The sequence below is a fragment of the Pteronotus mesoamericanus genome, unplaced genomic scaffold (assembly GCF_021234165.1).
Source record: "Pteronotus mesoamericanus isolate MK-2021 breed Mesoamerican mustached bat unplaced genomic scaffold, CSHL_Meso_final contig_105, whole genome shotgun sequence".
NCBI classification, from domain to species: Eukaryota; Metazoa; Chordata; class Mammalia; order Chiroptera; family Mormoopidae; genus Pteronotus; species Pteronotus mesoamericanus.
Window position 1 is genome coordinate 11,297,305 of NW_026555006.1, and position 25,487 is coordinate 11,322,791.

Genomic DNA, 25,487 nt, shown 5'->3' on the forward strand with positions numbered 1-25,487 from the left:
GAGCACTCGACAAGACATTTGCCCATCTCTGATAGAGAAAGGGAAGTTGCTTCCTTATGTGCAATCATTTCAGGAATTTTAGCCTTCATTGAAAAATCCAGGCTGTTTTCTAACTGAACTTTGTTTCTCCTAGGAGAAGGAAGTCTTTGGGTCATGTCTGGGATAGCCCTTGCTTGAAAGTCTTGCCCATCTTGGCCTCTCCCCTCTAGTCAAGGTCACTTACTGAGCAATTGGTATATGCAAACCTTTCTTTAGGCAACAGGGATCCTTGTACCCTCAAAGGCTGGCAACTTGTTGGGAAGGCAAATGGGCTTACACACACGGAGACATGAAATAGGAGCAGAGCTCTGCTCTTAGTAGCCAGGCTGTAGGGAGCCAGAGGAAGGAGAAATCCTGCCAAGAGGAAGAGAGAAGATTCTGTCTTCATCCTCTTCTACACTGAATTACTTTCTAAATTTAGGGCAGGGATCTGCGTTGTACAAATGTGACTAGGAATGGGACAGAATGCAATTACAGGTACTTACTGTGGCTAAGTAGGGTGTTGGTAGAAATGGTAAAAGCAAAGCAAATTAACCAAAAATTTTTCAAATGTTTGATAGAAAGCATTGAGTAAAGTGTTGCAGTTTTGATTAATGTATTTTAATGGCAGTTGAGGGTTAATAAATCCAATGGGCTCTGGTTCTAGTCATCAACATGTTGTTGCCATACAGTTGAGAATAGTTTTGGGCTTGTGAGTGCATTGCCATTGGGTTAATTAAACTTTGCAATAGTCTGTCACTCATTCCTCAGGCAGAGGGACTTTTGGTTTGCAGTAGGTCAGCCCTGAGTTGCAGTTTTGCTTTTTTAACTTTTGCTAAGTTTGAGTCTCCAGAAAAAATCAAGAGAATGGAAGAGGTGAGTTTTGGAACTAAGGCATTTGCTCAGTCAAGGCAGGGGCCAGTTTACACCGTTCAAGCCTCAGTCGTCTTTCACAGAAAGGCTCTGCCTACGTGTTCGCGGCCACGCCTCTGTTCTACTTCGCTTTGCTTCTAAGGACATGACGTTTATTTTCCATATATTTTTTCAGGCAGTATTTGAACCCATTTATTTTCTTTTCTCAAGGGGCTTTTCAAGCAGAGTTTTCCATGTGGCGAGCCCCAGGGACCGTGCTTCTCTCCGCAACAGTGCTCTTCTGCTCTTAGCAGTGGGTGGATGTCTGTCAGCTCCCAGGGTTGCAGGCTTGCTGCGATGCAGGCGCCACCAGCACAGAGCTTTGTGATCCTTCTCTCCTTGGCTCTCTCTGCAGGGCTCACTAGAGTGCTTGGCACACAGTAGGTGCTCGATACATATTTGCTGGTTTTATTTGTGCAATGATACATTAACCAAATGATTACAGTGAGCTATTCAGAAATTTTAGTTGCATTTCCATCTCCTGGATTGTTAGATTTGTAATATTTTAATCAGAATATGACAAAAGTTTCCTAAATCACTTAAATTTATCAATGACGTCTAAAGCACCATTTACTCTTTTTGCAACCATTAGTTTTTTTGGGACATAAAATCCTTAGGAAAAAAATTATTAGACTTAAAAGAACTTAGGAATTTTGGGGCAAAACCTAGCTCCTTTACTTTAATAGCGTTGAAGATGAGGTAAATGATACCAAAGATTACCCAGCTTTTAACGATAATTCTCAAGTGCAGATTTCCTGATTCTGAACCTGGTGTTCTTTTGGGGACAAAGGGTATTAAGCCAAATACCTAAAACTCTTCCTCTCTGTTGCTCTCTCTCATTTGTGATCTCTCATTTGTAAATACTTTCTTTAGACTAAACAGGGAATAGGAAAAGTACTCCAGGAACGGAGAACTCAGAGGTGCACTTCACATGGAAATACCACAGGACTGTTGTAAGGGGCAGCCAACAGTAAAATTTAAAAAAGAAAAAAAAAAAAGAGCTGGCGATCTGCCTTCCATGCAAAGGTTACTTTTCTTATTACAACAAAACTAATTAGTGGATTTCCTAATGCAAGAAAATGTTGCTGTTGGTAAAAGTTTCCTCAGTGTGCCAGAAAGCAGATGGTCGCAGTGGACAGTGTTTTCTTTTGGCAAGTTTTGTATATGCTTTCTAAACCTGCAAGAGATTTTGCCTTCCCAGATTTCAGATTTCTGATCTTTTTTATTTCTAAACAGAAATAGAAACTTATATTTAAACGTATGTGCATCGTGTGGCCTGTGTAATATATCATAGTTACTTGAAAATGTTGAGTAACATTTGATGTTCTGCATGATTTCTTCCCTGAGAGTCTTGGGACTTTTGTATGTTGTTCTAGACTTTCCTTACAGAAATTAAGAGTTTGTGCCTTGAGACTGCCACAATAGGGAGTTTTGAGAGGGTCATCAAAAGCAATCCATAAGATTTTCTTGATGTGGAAATCTGTTTTATTTTGTTTTGTTTTGTTTCCCATTACTGTGTAAATACCAGCTTTTCTCAGTGAGGTTCCTAAGGGCCTGCTTCTATTCATTATGACGTCAGTGCTCATGTACAGTTTTGAATAATTCATTTGCCTATCTACTGCTGGTGAGATGTTACTCTCTTTCTCTTAATTTTAAATTCTCTTTTGCCTAATGCTTTTTATGAAATTCCTTCCAAAAATGTTTGTTTAAAATCTTACCCAGTAAAGTGCAAGCATGTCCACACAATACCAACATGGTGGTATTAAAATAAGTGCTTTCTTATTTTAAGGGCCATTGGGAGAATATGTGACTATTCTTCCAATAGACATGAGGCTGTTTTGTAGGGTAAAGACTTAACGGCTTTGATGACTAGCACTTTAGAAATCTTTCCCTTTCTAAAGGACCTCCATTTAGAGCAGAAAAGGAAATCATTAAGTCATGAGGTGGGTTGTTAAAGTATAAAATAAAAATGGAGAGTGGACACCAACTCCGAGATTTAAAAAAAAATATTCGGGGAAACATGATAAGAGAGACTCGCCTTGCACATAATAGATGATATGTGAAAGTGTCCCAAAGTTACTAAATGGAACTGTCTCGTGAAATGACTGCTGTTTTTGGAGTTGATAGCCAGAATCAAAGGACCTGAAGCAAGGGCCTTCATCCCTTATTTTGCATCATTCCCTTGTTAAACTCTGCTGCTACTGCTCCTTCCATCCCCCTATACTAACCTGGTAACTCACACACTTACACAGGGTATTACTTCACCTTTAACCCCTGAATCAAACTCTGATTTTTTACTTGTAACTCTTCTCGTATCTGTTGCAAATAAAATTTCCTGTCTCATCTGAAGAATTGCTATTTCTGACCCCTTATTCAAATGATACCATTTCTCTTACAGTATTCTCTTTTTTGCAGTTTTTTCTTTTTCTTTGTTTTTCCTGCTTATAATCTGTTTTATCTTCTTTTTTTAGTAACCAAAAAATAGGACAGAACTTAGAAAGAACACTTAGAGATTTTAATCAAAAATGATTTAGTCACTGTGTGTCTTTGCTTCCTGTAAGACTGTAAATCTGAAAAATCAGAGGTGAGGCTGAAATCGGTGTGAAGCACAGGTCAGGGCCTTGGCTGTGTGAGTGCGGCAGGGGTTCAAACGGAGTCCTGCAGGGCTGGGGTGCCCGGCGATGTGTGAACACGAGGACAGGGTTGGCAGGGAACACTGTTCCCTCCCAGGCTTCTCTTAAGCTTTGGCTTGTCCGTAGGCTTCCACCATTACCAAGAAATAGGAAAAACCATGGAGCTCAGAGATTTATCATTTTTGTTGAACATAAAATGAACAGTAAGCCATTCCCTACTTATAGAAATCTCTGCCTCCACTCCCCCCCCTCCCCCAAAAGACTTTGGGAAGGGTTCTAACTTAGAGAAACTCCATGTCGCTGCCCCCACCCCATAGAGATGGGGGGAAAGAGATATGCTTAAAGAAACAAATGCACATTTTTACAAATGGTGCAGAGCTGAATGAGTGGAATTCTTACTCAACACTATGAGCTACTTCAGGACTGGAAAAAGCTCACTATGTGATCTTGCACACAGTAGGTGATCAAGAAATGTTTGGTGAACTGAAAGAAACAGGCTTCTTGTTCCTAAGAATGATCCATTATTAGTCATTCCTAATGAATCAATCAGATAATAACTTTCAAAAAGAGAATCAGAGTAAAGTTCTAATTACTCAGACTTTTGACAAAGACACGCTATTGAAAATCACTTATCTTAGAGACTTCTCCCCCAAAATGATTTTTTAAAATAAAATAAACCCAAGTGAAAAATAAGGAGCTTTTCTTTTTTTAAAGCACATCCTGATGATAGTTCATGTGGTTAATCCAACACAAACTCTTACTAGGCATTGTATGGAAGATGATTTAACTTTAGGATTATTACTAAGCAAATTACTCATCCATACTGAGTTACTGAAATGGAAAATACTTATCTCCCCTCACAATAAGCACAGAAAAGAATGTAGATTGCATTCTAAAATGAAAGCAAAACTGACAGCTAGAATGAACTTCAGATGAAGCTGAGAGCACACCAGCTCCACTGGCGCCAAACTGGGTTTCTAGTGGGCGCCCGCTGCGGTGGGTTTCCCAAAGCTTTTCTCGTTTCCCAGCTACATAAGTGAGTTCATGTCTTTGAATCATCTAAGTTTGTTTTTTTCTTGTTATGTAGGATGTTTGCAGTTTTATCATTTATATCAACTCACACATTTTTGAAATCTTATAATTCAGTATAGGTTTTGGTTATAGATTAAAGTTCATTGACTAATCTTTTTAGCATGTTCAACTGCTCCCTGGTATAAAGATACACAGAGCTTGATGGCTTCCAAGTATGGTTCAAACATCCAAAGCACTTGAGATTAGCACCATGCGAAGAAATTTTAAAATATTGTACTGCAATTAATTTTAAATAACTTAGCACTGCATATGTCAGGAAGAAAGCCATGATAGAATCCAAATGGAAACTCCTAAAATTGAAATGATTCAGTACATTTAAATCATTTTATCTATCTTAAAGACATAGGAACAAAACATACATGACTAGTTGTACTTACATAAGGCTTGGGTGAATTTCTAAATAAACCGGTGTCTCAAGAGCTTTATTATGATAATATAGGAAATCTAAAGACCATTTGGTTGACCAAATGAAGGCTAGCTGTCCATATTCATGCACACTTATTACAGTTCAGAAACCAAGCTATTAGGGTAAAGTTATTATCAATGTGGAAATAGATACTATTAAGAATATGTTAGAGAAAGTATATCTGAAGTATTTTTTTTAAAGTATGATTATAAATCCTAGGACCTAGGACCTAGACTAAATTCTTTAAGGATACCTTATTCAGTAACTCCTAAACACAAAATTTTCTGGTGTTCTGGATAGTGTGATGGATAAAGATGTAAAGAGAAAACATTTTTTTCTGGGCTTCTGTGGCCAGGGTTGGCCAAGTCACTGAAGAGGAACAGTCTCAACTCTTAGTGGGCTATTTGCGGTCATTTATACATTTATACAGGAGAGACAGTCTTTGACATATAATGATTATTACATTCACATTATTTCTAATTGCACTTGTGATCAGCAGCACATAAGAAAATAACACCTATTCCCTTTTGATGAAATAGGGGTCCCAGTTTTCAGGGCAGCTGGAAAATGAACAACTGGTTTGCTAATGATGAATTTCAAATTAGAACTCCAGAGCTGGAACGACCCTTTCCTAAAGACCTTACTCCCCAGCTTCTGGTCCTGAACTGAGGGCCATACACCGGGTCTTTTAACTGCCGCAGAGTCTCTCCTTACCGCATGGAATATACCACCATCCAGTCATCCAGTTTCTACCCAAAGCCAGAAAATCCACCCAAAAACATCTGTTGACATCTCCCAAGATAGGCCCTGTTTTATTTCATGGCTTTGAAAGAGGTTTTATTTTTTTTACTTGTGATTTCAATTTTATTTCAACAGACATCTATTCATACCTATATGTTCCAGATACTGTGCTATCTGGCAATAAAAATAATGAGGTAGGAAATAAAAGTAAGTAGTCATTGTGATTTCTTCATCAGTGCACATACTTGAGAAAACTTGCTTCTATGCATTATACAGCTAGATAATTATTGTTTCTATAATTTAAAAAGCATTTTAAACCATGCCATTCAACTCTTATAATTTTGAAAGTCAGGCATATGGAAGATGAACAAAACAAAGTTCAGAGAAGTGCAGGAGCTTGCCCAGCTCCACAGAGCTAATGTAAATGGCCAAGAAGACCCTCCAACTCAGGTTTTCTAACACTGTCCTTTGCCTTTTTCACTGTACCATAGCTACCTCTGTTAAACTCATTTCTATTAGAAGGGAGGATACCAGGCCTGATTAGGAAAAACATTCTGCACAAGCTATGAAATTGTTTCTGAGAGGAAAAATCTGATTTCCAAAAACTATTTTGATATTTTACACCATTCCAATAATGCTAATTATGTGATAATAGCTTTATATTTCACTTAAAGGACTCTGCCCAAATCCCTCTGTCTTACTAGAAAAACTAATCCCACCCATTACCACCAACAGTTAGTATCCAGACTACTGTAAATTCTGTTACAAGGCTACAATTAGTGGTACTGGTTCTTGCTAATAGTAAGAGAATAAAAACTATTACAAATGTGCACAGCAACATGTTGCTGTTTATTAATTTAACCAGGAGACAGGACTTAATCAAGAAGGGATGCCACAGAATCTTGATTTTATTAGCATTAGCCTGATTGACAGAGGGCTCCTCGATAGCAGAGACCTTGCCTTTTTGCATTTTGTATCTCCAGGTATACAGGGGGAACGGCACATACTAGATGCATTAATGAATGCAGTGAACTGATGAATGGAATGAGTAGGCCCAAAGACAAGGAGATTAAAATGAAGCTGTGCTGTTTTAGCAGAAAGTTCCAGTATCATTTTCCCCTTTGATTAGGAGTAGTGGTGTGACGTTGCTAATACCGCAGAATCCCAGACTTGTCCAAAATCTCCAGTTATATCTTCCATGATGGTAGGACTCACAAGCACACTGCTAGTTCTATTTTTCTCAAATGCTTCAGGGAAAAAAACCAGAGAGACCCCCAAACTTCCTGATTTATCCAACCACAGAGTCTTCAACCTTCTCATTTAGGAGTCTGTATTTTTTAGGCAAATTGTTACTATGCCATTCTCATTTTTAATCTTCCATAGAATTATTTTTTGGGGGGATATGGATGTTACAGGGTCTAGTTGATTTTAGAGAGTTTGGTTATTTAGTCAGTGGATTTAAATCTCTTCTACTATTTTCTCCCTGCCCCCATATGTTTTGCCCCCTCCCCCACTAATTCTCAATTCCCTTTCCTCCTTTTTCCCTTTTCAAGCAGAGATATGTCACAGTGAACCCCACTACCTTGTCATCCAAAATTCCATCTGAGCCTTAGCTCTGGGGGTCTTCTTCTAGAGGCCTTAACCTTACTTTTAGACAGTTGTCATTATCTTTGTCTAAAGGTCATAGCTAAATTGAATAAAAGGAAAGCTGTGTTTTCCTGTCGATGCACAAAGGCAGTATTGACTTCCCTAATCCAGTTTGCTGAGGGGTGAGAGAATTAAATTAGATATCTAAGCACAGAAATTGAGAGCCTTTGAAAACAAAGATAAGGAGACAAGACTGTATTTTCCCTTTTCCTGGGAGCTCTGGGCTCAAGATTTTGCAGGTGTGTCATCTGATCCATGGCTTGCATCGATCAAAACTGTGCCAATGCATATTTAATTAGCAAGGGGACCCTGGATGCATTATAGCCATCATCCCTATATTGAATGGACTGTCAGACTTTCTGCACACTTCTCCACCCCCACCCTCCCCTCAGCTACGGGCCCCCTCCCTCTCCTCCTTGTTTGGGAAGCTTCATTTTGTCTGAGCAGCTAAAAAGTTTCTTTGTTTTTAGCTGCTGATGCATACAGCACTACTGAGGAGAATACAAACAAGTAGAGTCCTAAAGTGTTTATTTTGTCTAGGAAGACAAGCTAAACCAATTCAGTTCCTTTGGTCAGATTTTCAAACGCTGTAGAAAACCAACAACAACAACAAAAAACAAAAAACAAAAAGGAAAAAAATGCACTGTTCAACTCTTCACGTATAGATTTTTTTTAAAAAGTCAGTTATAGTAAGCTTTTTTTAAAAAAGGGAATCACAAAATAAGTAATAATAGAATTAAAGAATAAATACCCTTATATTTTGATAGAAAGTATTTTCTTTTAAAAACTCCCTGTTTTTGATTATCTGATTATCAGTTAAGAAATTTTTTAATTATTAGTTCAGTTTGCGTGATAAAATTCATGATTCTTTCCTGAGTCTATTATGCCATTAGAAAATCAAGTTATTTAAGATAGAAAGTGGGCAAAAAGTTAGAGGTGGATGTATTTTTTAAAGTCTTAAATGTTCCATGGAGGCTCCTCTTGGTAGGGATTCTTAAAGTGACAGGAGGTCTGGAGTTTTGCCTCAGACAGGTTATTTCATGGGATTATGGTCACCATTCATTTTCACACAGGTTACAAAGCCTGAATACCCAGACAGTGTTGTCTGATAAACAGATGTAATGCACCAAGCCTGCTTAGAATAAAGAGTAACAGACTGTGAGCACATGTTTAGGACTCATTTAAACTCATCAGCATAGTGTAGCTCAGAGTTCCCATCTCTGTTCTACTTTTGAGGTAGCTTCTTGCTGGTAAAGTAACAGGGAAATTTTTTTTCCTGCTACAATTTTTCTGCAGAGACTCATGGGAAATTCATTTGCATACATCTTGTTACAAAGACTGACTACTTCCTGGCTTAGACAAAGTGTTGCCTGATAAACAGACTTAACACACAAATGTCTGTCTGGAATAAACAATGGCAAGCTGAGATTTACATTTCCATTATCAGAGATAATCTCTTTCCCAGTATATGGGAATTAAGAACGCTTTCTTTGAAACCAGGTCTGTGATGCTGATGGTTTATACGAGAATCACATCATGTGTGGTTTGGCACTGATATTTTAAAAGAAACAAAAAACTTCTGTGGATGGGAAGATTTATATTGCCGTGGTAAACATACATTTCTTTTGGCACCTTTTAGTTTCAAAACCAGCTTTTCTTTCATTGTTTTATTGGATCCCTGCAACAATCCTGTTAGGCAAAAATAGTCATTAGTGTCCCATTTAACAGATGAAGAAACTGAGTTCCAGAGCAGTTAATTATAAAACTGAAATTTTTCTTTTAGTTTTAGAACACCTTATTACCCTTTCAGACTCCTTTCAATAGTGAAATATGAATGCAAAAAATTAATACTTAGAGTACTACCTTAAATACTTAAACAGCATGGTTATACATTATTTTAATATATTTCTTTACAGGTATTTAGATACATGAAAATAACGCACATAGACTATAACTTAAGTATGCATTATTTCATTTGACAGATTTGTTTTTATAACATGGAAGCAAGGAAAATTTCTGCTTTCAGTTGTATAAATGATTATATAAGTAATTGACAAGTATCTATTCTGTTTAAGAACTTCAAGAACTTACTGCTATAATTAATTTTGTTTATTGAAAACAAAAGTTGATTACAAAGGGGAAATTGACAACAATTCTATTATGCAATAATGTTATCATAGTGGCTTTTTTAAGCAGGTCTTTTTTGTGCAAAAGTGGGTGGGTGACCAGGTTGATTCAGTAGCTTGAATTCTGACTTGATCAACAGGTCACCATCACGTGTCAATGCAGCTTCTATTATAGGAAAAACAGAATTCATTGTGATCACCTCAGGACTTGTTTATTTTAGTCACAGACACTTCTCATAGAAAATGTGAGAAATAATAAATTTAGTTCAAATAGCATGTGTGTCTATCTTTCATAATCACCACATTCTTCCCATTGAGTTCATTTATAACTTCAGAGAAAAAGCTGATTATTACTTGAAATCAACCTCATGCAAAGAGTGAAGGTTTGAAGATTGAGTCATTTTGTTATTACTTTCAGAGTGACTGAATTTGTATTTTTAAAGCTCAGAAATGATTTCCCCTCATTGTCATAACACAACAATAGTTACGCAATTTTTTTCTCAGTGTTAAAACTGTGTATCATCTTGCAACCTCCTTGTGCGCATAGAAAAATAACACGTTTATGGGTAGGTGATAAGACAGTTGAATCACTCTTTAACCGAAACCGTCTCATCATCATACAGTCCCGACTAAACAGATGGGCCTTGAATATCAGCATTAATGCCAAAAACCCTCATTCCTGCAAATTTAATACATCACAAATTCTTCTTCAGAAAGCATTTTTAAAAAGTTTTAAGAAGGAAAGTTGTAGCTACCTAGCTTATGTAATACTCTAAAGTACGCCCTGAAAATGCGATACGGAAGAGTTGCTAAGGGGTGGCTCGCCGGAGCAGCTGGCAGCCCCGGGGTGGTCTGGTGGAGCCCGTCCAAGTCACTGCTGCATGAACACAGCCTTCCTGCTCCCTCCGAATCTTGATTAGAGGAGAGGAGGCCCAACGTGTGCGCAGGAGCCTGGTCCTTGCAGAACTAGAGCTTCTCCCGTGCCACCGCTCCCCATCTCCCTTCGGGGAAGGACTCGCTGTCCATGCTTTGATTACCACGGTGATTGTGCACACACACACATCCGTGCAAGCAATTCTAGGTAACTGGGCAAGTTAGACACATCAAAATTTGTATTTTAAATATAACAAAGATAAGATCTCATTTAAAGAACAGTGGAGTATTTCCACTTAAAAGCTAAGAAAACTTGGATAGAGTAGCTCACCTCATAGTTTATATGTTTGAAAACTTAGGTTATTGTGTTTTCTCATTAAGTGGGCTACAGTTATATATACTAATTAATGTTAAATATCATTTTGATTATTTTACCTATTTTCTGGAAATGCTAATCATAATGGAATGTTTTTAGCAGTCCAGATTTAATGAGAGTATTACAAATTTCTGTTTGTTCTTTGTCATGGCCATGGTGGATAATGTTATATTTAGCTGATGTTATTGCATTTATCAGTGTTAACACATAAGCTGCATATTATATGTGTATGTGTGTGCCTGTACACTAACATTCTACATTCTCAAATAAAGATTTTTTCCCAAATATTTTCTCACACTTCAGTCTTTAAGGTCATGGTGATACTGGAACATATAGACAATATTCCTAAATATTTTAAAGTACTACAATGATATTTCTTTTACAACTGCAATTATGAGATTAATGAGCAAAATGTGACTTTGGTTTTTCTCTTTGATAGCCATTTGATTTTCTAGATTTTCTTACTATAATAAACAGTATGATACTGAATGATCAAAACAGAGTAATTCTAAACCTTACACTACCAATCAGAAGTAGAATTATTTTTTTATCATAACATCATGAATGTAGAAAAATGAATCTCAGTATTCTATGGCCTGACTTTTTTTGCAAAGTACTCATCTTCCCAAACCTTAGAATCGAAAGCTTACCTAAATTTTTAACATCTTTAAGGGCTACAAGTCTAGATGGTAATTTAACTGTTTATTATATTCATAATATAATCACCCTTATTCCCTTTTCTTTTTTATCCCCAGGAATGCTCTTAAGTCTTATTTATTTGTGTGCAAAAATCAAGTATTGATTCCTGTCTTTGCCCCTTTTTCCCACACTATAAACAACTCCAGCTCTTTTAGGTGACATTTGCACTTTACTTATTTCACTTTACTAACTCATTTTTGTTTCTGGGTGCCTTCTGTTTTCTGCATATCACCTTTTGATTTGGGAGATGTAAAACTGGACAGAAAATTCTAACACAGCCTTCTTAAATTTCATCTTTGGCCAAAGTATTATGTGTGCAGGAAGGTTGAAACTTAGGCTAAATTATTTTCCTAGTAGAACCAGAATTTGTACTTTTATGGTCCATAGACTTTTGTGGATATCATATTGGCCAAAGGGGAATTACACTGGTTTGTTTTTGGGTAGAAAGCATTCGTCCCCGCTGCATGCCTGTTCTTCCTTTATCAGCTTTTCACAGCAGCAGTCTGTAGGATTTTGAGGCACTCTTTGGGTGTCAGAATATGGCAGATTTCTCTTATCTTTGTATTTTCTGAATGTGTGAAATGTCTGTCGTCCATCATTTTAGCCTGTGCACAGTTCCAGGGGCCTCCTAATGTGTCACACACGGTCCTCCGCTCCTGCTATTCAGAGGGGCCTCTTACGGTGTGTCAGCCAGGGAGTCACAGGAGGTGCTGTCTGCAACTTCTAAACCCTGTGCAAGGTTCCCCTGCCCCAGACCAGAGAGATGTGCGTCTCTAGTCCCTGCCAAGCCCCACGAAAGGGGGACATCAAGCAGGAATAAAGGCCTTTTCTCCCTCCTTTATCATTTCATAAGTCCCAGTCACGTGTAAAGTGTGAACTTAGTATATTTTTTTAGTCTCTGGCAGTGGTTCAGTGTTAGAAAGCTGAACAACAAGTGAAAATTCATCCTTTTAGTTCAGCCGTTACTGACTCATTGACTGGGCCAGGCACCATTAGAAGGTACTGGGGGTAACCAAAGGGTTTTCTTACAAGCTCAAATTCTCATGGATATCACTGAAAATCACCTTAGCACACCTTAGTACACCTGAATATGTCATGCTATAACAGATATATGTACATTTAAGGGCTGGAGAAAGGAAAGTTTAATTCTAGGTCAAGATATAGCAACAGTGTGTCTTTGCTTCATGCCTAAAGGACCTAAAACACATGGAAATGATACTTGTATTTTAGCCTGGTAATTTTTATCATGTCGACATTGTTTGTCATTCTTCAGCTTCCCCAAAGCAGTATTCCCTGAGGTTGCATGCTGAGGGGAGCTGAACTGAGGTTGGGGGAACTGCATATGTGCTTAAGTAGCAAATGCAGTGCAAGGTTTCTGTTCTTGCATTGCACAAGCTTATAGAAGCAGAGACTAATATGTAGGCATTAGGATTTATTTTATTCCTTTCCCCAGTGATCATATTGATAGTGAAATATCTTTGTCTGAGTACTCCAAAGTTATAGCGGTAGGCGCCATAAAAATGCATAGATAGATGGCTACTGGTGTTCAATTAAGAGGTCTCAACCCAGTCTCCAGTATGCAAACCCAGTCTATTTTAGGTTTAAATTTCTGCTCATAAATTTTTTAAAAACCAAAAGAAATATTGCTTTTCAAGGTTATGTTGAAGTCTAAGGTTTCTTAAACAAAAAGCAAATCCCTAGATGGGAAAAAAATTGATAATCCTAATGTACTTCCTCACAATAGCATTTCCATCTCTATCATTTAAACACACTTAAAATAATATTCTCTTCATTGTAATATACAGATCATCTGGTTTTCAACTAGTGAACCAGAGAAAAGTCACTGCCAGATCTAAGATCTAAGATACGGCATCCAACTCAAGGCAGTAGCGTTTGTTTTGTTGCGGGGGTGGGGAGTAGGGGGGGGGACGCTAATTATTTCAGGTGGTAGGAATCATCTAATCACGTGATAATTGTCCGAAAAAGTAAGAACATAAAGTTACCTTGGCTGCTGACAGGCCACTACCAAGTGTAAAAAAGGGAAGAGTAAATTAATTGTTAACCTTCATGATCGTGTTTGAATGCAAATGCTTAAGGAAAAGATCTTTCATTTGTATCAATTATGTATGGGTAAGAATTAATTTGTAATTCTGGTCATCTGGATGGCTCCCTAACAGCATTGGTGACCTTTTGCAGCAGCAGAGAAACTGTCCATGTGTGCTCAGCATAGAATAGCACCGGGACTGGGTAGTTTTGTTCCTTGGTTCAGAAAAGAACGGCATTAAACGGCCCGTGGTAGAAAATAATTATTGAAGTTTTAAAATCATTTATATTTTCCTGTTGATCTTTGACTTTGCCTCTTCCTTACCAAGATGGTGTATTTTAGCATACAGTCCTCTAAGGATAACAGCATCTCCAGCTTTTGAATAAAACTGGAGAAATTAAATTCCGTTTTCAGTTTGGCTAGGTGCCTCCTCCAGTGTTTGCATCTGAGCTTTCACGGAAGCACTGCAGCCCCTTTTAGACCAACTCTGAGCCTTCTGCTGCTCAGTCCTTTGCTGTTTGTTTGTTTCTTTTTCAGTGGAATTTTAAACTTTCTTTGTATCTTTTGTTGCCATTCATGTTTTCTATAATCATGTTTTATTTCTATAAAGATAAGTGGTGAACCAAATGTAAAGGAAAAGTAAAAAAAAACCCAAAGAAGTCCGCTTGAGATTATTAAAAAAAAACCTGGGTCTCTCATTATCATTTTGGCCTTAATATTAATGGGTAAATATCAGAAAAGTAATTGGCTATGGTATATTAAAATTAATTGGGTTGGAAAATGTTTTTCCATGTGTTTATGAAGAAGTGATTAATTGTGAAGATATTATACCTAGAAGAAGAATGTCGGCAGAGCTATCATATAGAAAATTAGACTTGCTAGTATTACTCCCAAAGAAAATGTTCTGTTTGGCAAGCGTATATGTATATATTTTGGGACATAATAGGAAGGATTTTAACTTTCCCTAAAACAAAATTAGATATTTTCTTTAATTTTAATTATGGGTGTTAATGGTTTAAAATTTTCCAGGACAGAAATAATGAAGGTATGCCTTTTTAAAACATGTTGACTGACTTCTCAGATATTTCATTTGTAATTTTTAAAGGCAAAATTATACGATCTTTTCTTAGGAAAAAAGAAGGTAGTCATGCCATATTTTTAAATCATTTACTCTAAAAGTAATATTAATTTATGAAGTTAAAATTTCAAATATGGTCCAGCATAAATTTGCACTTCCAATTTTTAGTGCGGATTTCGTGGTTGATTCTGAAGGATTTCTCTGAAGTTTTTCAACCTGTAGTACTTTCTGTTTGTTTCTTCACTATGGTGATTGTTACAAGATGATAAAAACCGACGCTTTGCCAGACTTAAATAAAAATTCACACTTCAATTTTTTTTGCCATTGAAACCTTTGAATCAACATAGATTTTTTGCTATGGTCACCAGGTTAAGATTATCTGAAATTTTAAAAATAGGCATTATCTTTATAGTACTTCCCTATAATTAAAATATTCATTTGCTTAAAAGCAGGGAGACTTTCTAAGTTATAAATTAGCATTTCGTGATCCAGGGTCACTAGTAGAGCTACTTCTTTTTTTTTTTTCAATAAGAAAGAGAATGGTACGACTCTAACTCTGTTAAAATAGAGGTAGTATTTCCAATTTATTCAGTTATGTGTCATGATCTTTTGCTCTTGCATTGAACTTCTTGCTGAAATGTGGTCAAATTTCAGACAGTTAATTCTAATCCTGTAAAGTCAAGATAAAGTTTGCATTCAGGCTTTCTGCAGATAATATAAATTTGTCTAGAAAAATATTTTTAGTTTTAGATAATGCTTTATACTGTTTTAAGTCTCAGAAAACGCTTTCTATCAAAAAAATTTTCCCTTGGCTTATTTTGCCCGATTGTTTTTCCTCCTTGCCAGTTCTCCCAATTGTGTGAAATTGACCCAACTTTCTTTTATCTCATTTTAAAATTCTTATTTTTTTTATAAATTATCCCAGTTAGAAGTTAAATTAATTGATTATTTTTAGTTTGAAAATGATTTTTTTAATTAAAAAAATCAAATTTGATAAAGGTGTACAGGAACCTAAAAACCTGTTTTTGCTAACAAGCCCCATTAAAAATCTCCCAAATGCATTAGTATAAGAGAAAATAATATAAAGTGGGGGAAACGTACCTTTCAGAAAGCCGTCGCTGACTTATCCTGTTACTTCAAGTAAATGTGCTAGAATATTAGGACGCTAGTATTTTAATGGTGTTAGTCTGCGTAGTCTGTTGCTGTAATACAGAGCTAAATATCAACAGAACTTGTTACTGTTGTTTGGGCTTCTTTTATATACCAGATTCAAAATATGTTTTGACACTTTATTATGTTCTGAATCAAGCTTCAGATGTGTGTAATGAAGGATGAAGTCTTTATCAGACACTAGTGTATAAATAATGGAGAAGAGCAGTTTGGAAATGGTCTCTCTGTAAGAGAATGGTTTCTGAAGAGTTTCAAGTTAGGATCTGGCACAAGCCAAATGCACTGGAGGTGTAAGGAAAACCGAGACTCTCTCTGAGGGCATGGACTGCTGCTGCTACCCGCTCCCTCCCTTTTCTTTTTTCTTTTCTTTTCTTTTCTTTTCTTTTCTTTTCTTTTCTTTTCTTTTCTTTTCTTTTCTTTTTTCTTTTCTTTTCTTTCTTGTTCATGATGTTATTTCTCACCGTCACTTTCTCTCTCCTAGTTTATATGCTGAACCTTTTGAGAAAGTCCGGTGCCTCTAATTCACTTTCCCTCACAGACCCTGTAATTGTTGGCTGTATTTTTATGTTTTTCAGATTCAAGTCAATCTGAAAGTCCCAGCCAGCCAAGTGACGCTGACATTAAGGACCAGCCAGAAAATGGTAAGTTTAGCTTTGAGAGTCCACAGTAGCCAGCAGCTCATCAAGTACAAGGATTTCGGGGTCTGCCCTATGGGTGGCCCGCAGTAGGAACAACTGAGGACTCAAGGAATTCTCTGGATCACTCTAGCACCTCTACCCCCATGCATTATTGGGTACTCATGAGAACCTTACTTCCCAAGAAAGTTGATTACTGTGAGAGGTGGAATTGACTTACCAAATTAGAATCTTTTAAAGCATAAGTGAGGAATCATCACTTTTTCATTTTGTTTTAGTTCCTTTTTATATTTATTAAATTCTCACCCAAGGATATATGTATTAATTTGGGGGGAGAGAGAGAGAGAGAGAGAGAAACATTGATATGAGAGAGAAACATCGATCAGTTGCCTCCTATACGCACCTCAATCATGGACTGAACCTGCAATTTAGGTATGTGCTCTGACTGGGAATCGAACCTGCAACCTTTTGGTATACGGGACAGTGCTCCAACCAACTGAGCCACCTAGCCAGAGCTTATTTTAGTTCCTTTTAAAGTGACAAATGCCTCATGATCTTCTCCAGTAGCGATTTAAGATTATTGACAAGTAGTTTTGGGGCTTTTAAGAGTTCAACACTTCGTTACCTGCTTTAAGAAAATGATCTTGGTCTTTGAAGGGTTTTTTTTTCTTTCTTTTTTATTTTTTTAAAGATTTTTCTTATTTTTAGAGAGAGGGGAATGGAGGGAGAAAGAGAGGGACAGAAATATCAATGTGTGGTTGCCTCTCCCATGCCCCCTAATGGAGACCTAGCCTGTAACCGAGGCATGTGCCCTGGCTGGGAATTGAACCTGCAGCCCTTTGGTTCACAGGCTGGCTCCACTGAGCCACACCAGCCAGGGTTACTTTATAAATTGTCTAAAATATAACAGTAAGGGTACATGACAGTAATAAATTCCTCAATTGCATAAATATATACACTTTCTACTGCAGTAATTTGGATAAATAGAATAAATCCTTTAAATATGAATACAGTAGTGTCTGGTAAAATACTGAATTTGAGGTATGCATTCCACGTACGAAAAAGATTGTCATACGTTGGAATTTTTGATTGCGTAAAATCATCAGTTTCAATAAAAGCCAGTAAGTGAACTAGCAGTACTTATCATACAATAAACACTGCGTTGTGTACTTTCAGAGATATCATCTCATAAAGTTTCAAAGTGCTCTTCCTTGGTGATAGAACTGGAGGCTCTAATGGGAATACTTGACCTTGAGGTGCCTGTGAGGAGGATGTGGCATCATGGTTAAGAGCCCAGGCTGTGATGTCAGACCTGCCTTAACATTCTGCCTCTGCTATTTCTTACCTTTGTAATACTGGTTAAGTTATTTAACTCTCAGGGTTCAAGTTTATTCCTTCTCTTTAAAATAGTATGGAATTAATATTTCCTACCTGCTGAAGAATTAAATAAAATCATATGTATGTTTTCATATAGCTTATACTTTAAAAATTGTTGGCTGTTGTTCTGTGTTACCATTATTATTTTCTGCTCAGTACTATCTGACAATATTTGTTTTTCATCTGCTTAGAATGACCTCATTCCTTGAGCCTCTCTTCCTTTTGTTGTTCTATACATTTTCCCATTTGGTTCTCCGTTTGATCTGTTGGAATAGATAGATAAACTGAATTAGGTATTGTGGGTTGGAAGATTAAGCTGACCACCTTAGATATCCTATCACTAAATTTTTCAGGATTTGTTTCATTTCCCAAGCCTGAGAAATTCTTTATAACTTTGCTGGGCTCTAACACTAAATATGGACTGTCTGGCTATCCTCTTCTCATCCTGGTGGTATTTTGCTGGTGTTTTCTGTTGAAGTTGTATTTTCAAAGCAAGCATTAAAAGAAAGAGGGAGAGAGAAAAACCTCTGAAGGCTTGATTTTAGTGTCATAAACAGCTGCATTTTATTTTTGTTAACATTTATAAGAGAGATATTTATAGATTAGTTTTTTTCTTAATAGCCTACTTATAGGTGATGCCTTAAATGTTTTGTTTTTTCATATATTATGTTTTTAATCTGCCTGAAGCTGTGTTCAGAAATATTCATTTTATTTTCTTTTTTAAATTGTTGTGGGCCGTAGGGGTGTGTGGTTCCGTAGTTCAGTCTGGCCGCCCCTCTCTCTGGCCTGCGACTCATCTGTCTTCATAAAATGGCCGACAAGCTGTTCACATGCAAATATAAATTGAGAGCACGAGAGGCCTGGCATGCCTTTCTGGAGCTGCCTGTGATACCAATACTGTGCACTTCCCATTCCAGAAAGCAACCAGGATTGAGCCTGGATTTTTCGGCCAAAGGCATGACCATACTAGCCAAGCTCGCTTTTAACTCCAAATTACTTGGTTCTTCCTCAAGGATTCACGGTGCCATTTTGGGGCATCATGTGAGTTCAAAGAAAGAAAGTATTAATATCTTGGAGAGAGAGAGTTATAAATCCCCATGTTTCAAATTTTTACTAGATTCCAAGAAAAAGAAGTAGAAGTTGCTTTGTCTTAGACAATCCTAACTGAAGGAGAGGCTAGGGGAATACCAGCCTATTCAGTTTCCTCTATCTGCCTTGTGTCAATCTCAGGTGAAGTTATTGGGGCAAAATGATATTATCTCTTTCCTAAAGACATAATCCCTAAAGGAAAATAATTGAAGATTTCCACACTAAGTATTTATATGCATTAGATAACTTCCTGGTGTTGCTTTGTTCGAGTGTTCTTTATTTTTCCATAACCCCGGGTTATCGAACATGAGTTCCTGAAAGATTCTTGTTTGTTTGTTTCATTTTTGTTTTTAAAGAGGGAACTCTCATAAATGTGTCAACAAAACTCTTGTGAAACAAACTCTTGTGAGTTTGGAATCTTGATCGATGAAGAAATGACAGACTCTTGTCTTCAAATAAAGTGGGAACTCATTAGTGCTTATTTATGTATATATGCGAGGGGAAATAATATTCTTTTTATCCTAGCTCTTGAAGAGAAAGGTAATGGGAAACGAATGGTATTTTCCTAGTAAACCACGGAGAATGAATAGACAAATGGTAACATGCTGTTTCATCCAAAACCATAAACTAGGCCATGTAACTTTACCTAAAGTGGATGCAGCTGTTTCTTCCCTGTCCAACTAGTCTGTTTTTTTTTCCCTCTGTGGAATTTTTGCTTTCTTTTTTTGTACTCCCTTAAGACTCAACTGTAAAAGAATACAAATCTTTGTCCAATTAGAGTATTAGATGGGAATTTTGAAGGAATTATCTGAAGCCCAAAGATAAAATATCAGAATCTCTGAAACTCAAAATTGGTGTAATAAATGATAGAAACTCTACCTGCAGAACCAAACAGACCTGAGGTCAAATGAAATAATGCCCGCGTGGCTTTAAGTAAGCTATTACCCCAATCTCAGTTTTCTTATCAGTAAATAGGAACACTAAAAGAGCCTACCTTGTGAGTATCAAAATGAGAATAGGCATATGAAACAGCATTATACCTGGTTCATAGTAAAGACTCAAAGAAAGGTAACCATTACTGCTATCTAGGCAAAGCTTGTCATATGTGTAATGAATACACATATTTGAGAGGTTGAAACTGGGAACTTGAGACTGGAAGCAGGATAGTGTCAGAAATAAAACAAGACTTAGAGATATCTTTTGTAGATACCTACTCTGTTCTGAAACATCAGCCATAAATCGTTTTAAATCTGTCTGTAATCTCCACAGTGCCACATCTGTTTCACTGTTTGGTTCTAGTCCTCATATTCTGTTCACCTCCTAGGTGCTGAGAACTACAAAGGCAATTCAGAGTTTATAGAACTTTCAGAAGAATCTCAAGAAAAAGGTGGTTCTAGAAGGAAGGGACTCCTCCTAGATGGCTTCAATTTTAGCTGAGGTTTTCCTTGGCTCAAACCAAATAGAATCTGTCATATTAAAAACCATAATCTGATTAAGGGTAGGATTCATGACAAATTCCTTTTTAAAACATCTTGTATAGCACATAGCTCTGTGCCTTGAACTTAGTAGGTACCAATAACTTTTTTACTTAATGAATAAAGTTAATTAATAGATGACTTTATATGGTCATTATCACCAAATGTTTTTTGCTCATTGTTGACTAAACAAGAGGTTTTTAAGAAAAACATAAAAATAAAATCCTGGAGAAGATGAAAATCTAATATGGGCGTGGGGTAAAGTTGCACATGGACACATGGACATACAGACACAGATACGATTAATAGTGCTAGGAAGCCAAGGCTGGGGGCTCAGTACTGATGAATGTAGTAGATCAAGTTGTACCTCAGCTTCTACCCCACCCCAGTGAGCAGATGTGATCAAATAAAGGTTTGAACAACACAGGTTTGAACTGTGTGGGCCCACTTATATGTAGATTTTTTTTTTCAATAAGTACCTGTATCGTTTGTGATCAGCAGTTAGGAACGTGGTGATGTGGAGGACTGATCTATATGCATTGTTCTACACTATTTTATATTGGGAATGTGAGCATCTGTAGAATTTGGTCTCCACAGGGATCCTGAAATCAGTTTCCTTCAGATACTGACGACATCTAATTTCAGGGGAAATTAAAAGTTATATGCAGATTTTTCATTACATGGGGGATTGGCACCCTAACCACTAAGTTGTTAAGGGTTACTTGCCTGTGAAATACTATCATGTTAGTTTATGGTAGATGGTCAAAGGGAATGCAGTCCTGACTAAGTTCTCAACTCTGACTGGTGTCATTTATGTAATCCTTTTAAATATTGCTGAAACCCCCTTTCTGGCTTTTCAAGAGCTCCGAAGATTTTAAGTCTTATTTTAAGTCGGACTTTGACTTGGAACACCTACTCAAACCACCTTGGTGAAGTCCCATGTTGTGCTTTGGCTACCGTGAAAAGTATTTACGAGATAAAACATTTGAAGTCTGTGCCTGATATTTACAGGGCCTGTGAAGAGCCCCCCAAAGCTTTCATTCTGTGGTGCATCAGGTCATTTATTAGTGAAGGAAAAGCTCATGTGATAGCCCCCCTACTTAATTCAAGGCATGCTTTTGTAGGGCTACATTGAGTCAATGTCTGAGGGGATAGTCCAACATCAATACTCTGAAAGCATATTTCCCATGGCCACTCACTGTGAAAACAACCTGAACTAAAAAAAAAAGGAAAAGAAAAGAGAGAAATTGTAGGATTCCCTTGCTAGAAAAAGAAAAGCTGTGATCACATGTTTTGTTTTTTCTATTTTCTAAATCTCTTCATCTGAACAGCCTACTAATATTAATAATGAATCTAAGAGGTTTTTAAAGTGTGATATTTATAACAGGAATCAAAGTTGGTATTTAGGTTATATTCTCTATGTTTAATCATGGTTGTTCTTCCTCGTTTAACTGATGGTTACACATAGGTTGGTGGCATCAACCCTTTGCAATCGGTAGAAGGCCATTAATCATGATGCTTACCCCAGATTTTGAAAATTTCCAGTTCTACCTGCCAATTTGAAAATCACCCGGGAATATTGGTTGAATCTAGCTTTCATGTTCACCATCTTCATTTATGCCATCCCCATCTTGCATTGTTAAATAATTATCATTGCTAAATGTTGCTAGATGAACAAGAAATGTACTTTTCTTGAACCACAGTTGTCAATATCTCATTACTTATCATTTAACTCATTTCTGTATTTTGAATATTTAAATATTTATGGAATAACTTCCAGGCAACTGACTTCCTGATTTAAGATTTATATGTAGGATTCATTTTTTAACTTAGGGGTGGGATAAGATAACTGAACATTTCTGGGATTTTTTTGGATAGGTGTCTTTTATCTGATAATATTCTCTTTACAAATTGCATGCCTTTTGCTTTAACTTTTCTTACTACCTCCTCAAGTTATAGTATATTGTAATGTTATATTTCAATATTAATACATAGTGGGAAGGCAAAATAAAATCCATAATTCCAAACTCTAAGAATTATCTCTTACTACTAGATGGATGGTCCATTGTAGGAACTGTTTTCATTAATGTGTCATTTTAGTTGGGTCATTTTTAGGAATTTCACAGGCCTGCCACCTTATAGTTGCATTTTATTGGGAAAGCAGGAGCATTCTAGCACTACTGATTTGTAAACACAACTTACTGATCTTTCATAACTTGCATGACTTTCTTTTACAATTATCTAGCAATAGTTATTCTCTTCAGTGTTCTTTCAAAAAACCATGCAGGGACGGATTCAGTAGAGTGACCATCAAAATAGCCTCCATAACAGTAATCAATATTCTAAAATGTAAAGGTTCCAACTCAAGGAGACATTAAAACCTAAGTGCCTTCTGGTTTCTAGATCTGTATAATTAAATTTTGACTGATGAATGTTTAGCAATGGGATGAAGCTAGTCTCTCTTATTCAAGAAACTAGGGAACTAGAGTTTGGTTTGATCTAAAAATGTCAATCTGAGACCAGGTGACTTGTGCGTTCTCAAATATTCTTAACAGATGTGACCCACCGTTGTTTGGAGAGGCTCTTTAGAAATGCCTCTAGACAAAGGAAATTCTTGGACCTTGCCTTGTGAAAGAGGAGGCACAGGTGAGCCTGGGGGCTTCCCCCACTTGCATCCTGCAGTGTGGGGTGTGCCAGGCTTTGCACAGGACCCGCTGTAGTTAAGGAGCCCTCTCAACTGAAAAATAGGCAATTTGTAGTGATTTTAAAGAAGTAGTTTTACCTCACACATTGTGGATATTTTATTGTCTACATACAGAGGATAACTAGTGGAATAGACTGTAAGTGGTTGGCTAGTAGCCAAAGTAGGGAATGCTTTAGACTCTGTTCCCCTGATTTCCCAATTCTAGGATAGGCTGGCTGGGTGGTGTATCTCAGATACCTTCCCTTGCCACCCCCTAGCCTCCAACCCATCACACAGAAACAGTTACAGAGAAAAGAAGAAAAAATGGGTCTCTTTCTGGTCCTCAAATTTATTTGTGCATGTGACTCTTCTCCCAGAAGCAACAACCGTTTGAGTGTTTATTGGGCGTAATATTCCATGTGGAAAAGCATTTTTAAGTGTTTATTTATAATTTACTTGGGATTGTGCAAATTTATTCATAGATCTCTGTTCTAAAAATCCAAAGCAATACAATTCATGTAGCGTTTGAATTGGGCTCAGAAAAGAGATCAAATGAAGAGCCGTCATCAAATCACAGAACGGTAGGAGGTGCACCTGGTGTACGGCTGCAGCTCCATCTGCTATTGCTCTGTCTCCCTGTGATCTAAGCCTGCACAAACCGACAGGACCCTCTGACAGAGATGTCCTTAGAAGGACCTGCCGTGTATTTCTAATGGTCACTTTCACACCCCTCTCTCTCAATTAAAAATCTGCATGGTGAAATATCAGGCCGGCGAGTTTGGGTCAGGAACAGTGTATAAGCTTTCCTTCCCACAAATAATAGGGTCTGGTTTGACACTTGAGTGTGTATTTGTTGTTTTAACGTCTGTATATTATTTTTTGGAAGGAATTATCCAATTGAGGATAATATTAGTAAAATGGGTGTAATATAAATAATTTATTTGGGGATTTGGAATCCCTAATCCAGATTGATTAGTTGTCTGCTAGAAAAATTCCTGTGGCTATAAAGTTTTTTGGCACCTTTTCTCCCTAAAGCTTCCTCTTTCTTTTTTTCTCCCCCCCCCCCCTTCTTTTCTTTGGGTTTTACTCGGTTCCAGGCAACTCTGTTCCCTTGGCATTAGCATGTCCTTTAGGAAATCCACTGGGAGATCTCAAATCGAGGTGGGGGGAGGGATAGTGTTTACCACAGATTATTCTGCCCCATCTCAGTTGTTAATTTTTATACATGGTTGATTTTAACCCAAAGGGAGCTAGAGAATCTAATATGCCTTATTCACAGGCATCATATGGTGAATATTCAAAGAGACCAGTGTAAAGGATGTTGTGGGAGAAGCCCAGCAAAATAGGCATAGGCTTCCAGCAATCTCTCCATGAAGGAAAGTTAGGGTTTTCTTAGATCTCTGTACATATTTTACAACCAGAGAGCTTCTCAGCAAGTGGTGTTTGTAAATTCAAGAGATGAACAAGGAGAAGCTACATCACAGCTTTGAAACAGGTAACATTAGCAAAAGACAGTTGTCATTACAAGCCTGACACTAAGCATCTGTTAAGGGAAAGTCAGTTATCCAAGCCACTGAAAGACTTGTACCTCAATTTTCTCATAATTCAACAGATTGTTATTAAGAATCTGCTGGGTACATTTGGACTATATTCTAGATGCATTGAATGAATAAAAAAATGGATCAGACATTCTGTTCTTTTCTGAAATGTTTTATTGTATTTTTTCCATTACCATTCAGTCCCTTTGCCTCCCCCAGCAGCCCCCGAACACACATTGCCATGTCATCCTATTCTTGAAGGCCTCATAGGCTAGTAAGGGAGAGGCTACATTCATTCATTCATTAAACAAATATTTAGTGCATTTTAAGAAGTAGGCACTGCACTGAGCGAAACAGACAAAATATCTCCTCCTAGGGCACTGATATTCTGGTAGGAGCAGACAGATAGTAAACTAACTAAAATATATGTCAGATGGCAAGTAATAGTAAGTAGAGCAAGATAAGATGATAAACAGAGGAGGATGTGGTTGCTATTTTACAGAGTGGTCAGGGAAGGCCTTTCTGATATGTTGACCTTTGAGCTACGACCTAAGAAGATGAAGAAGAGAACTGTGCAGCTATTAGAAACTTTTGCTGTAGGAGGGGGGAACAGTAAACAGAGAGGCCTTGAGATGTGTTGGAGGAACTGTAATGGGGTTCGTGTGGGTTAAGGGGCATAAATGAAGGAGAGGACAGTTGGAGATGGGGGTAGCAGAAAGCCAAGTTATGCCGGACTTAGGCTAACAAAAGGACTTGGCAAACCCTTGACAAGCCATGATATGCTCTACAGATGAATGATCATACCAAATCCATTCATTTCTTGATAGCACAGTTATGTCCTAAGTGCCTGTGATGTGTTAGATACTTAACATTCA

At 37.3% G+C, this 25,487-nt stretch overlaps 1 protein-coding gene across 2 annotated transcripts in view; it reads left to right on the forward strand.

Moving 5' to 3' along the window:
* NFIA (nuclear factor I A) overlaps positions 1-25,487 on the forward strand; it is a 360,348-nt gene that overhangs the window by 175,018 nt on the left and 159,843 nt on the right. For both annotated transcript variants that reach the window (XM_054573968.1, XM_054573960.1), the window contains exon 3: positions 16,391-16,456. In XM_054573968.1, coding sequence (XP_054429943.1) covers positions 16,391-16,456 — 66 coding nt within the window. The remainder of the gene's footprint in view (positions 1-16,390; positions 16,457-25,487) is intronic.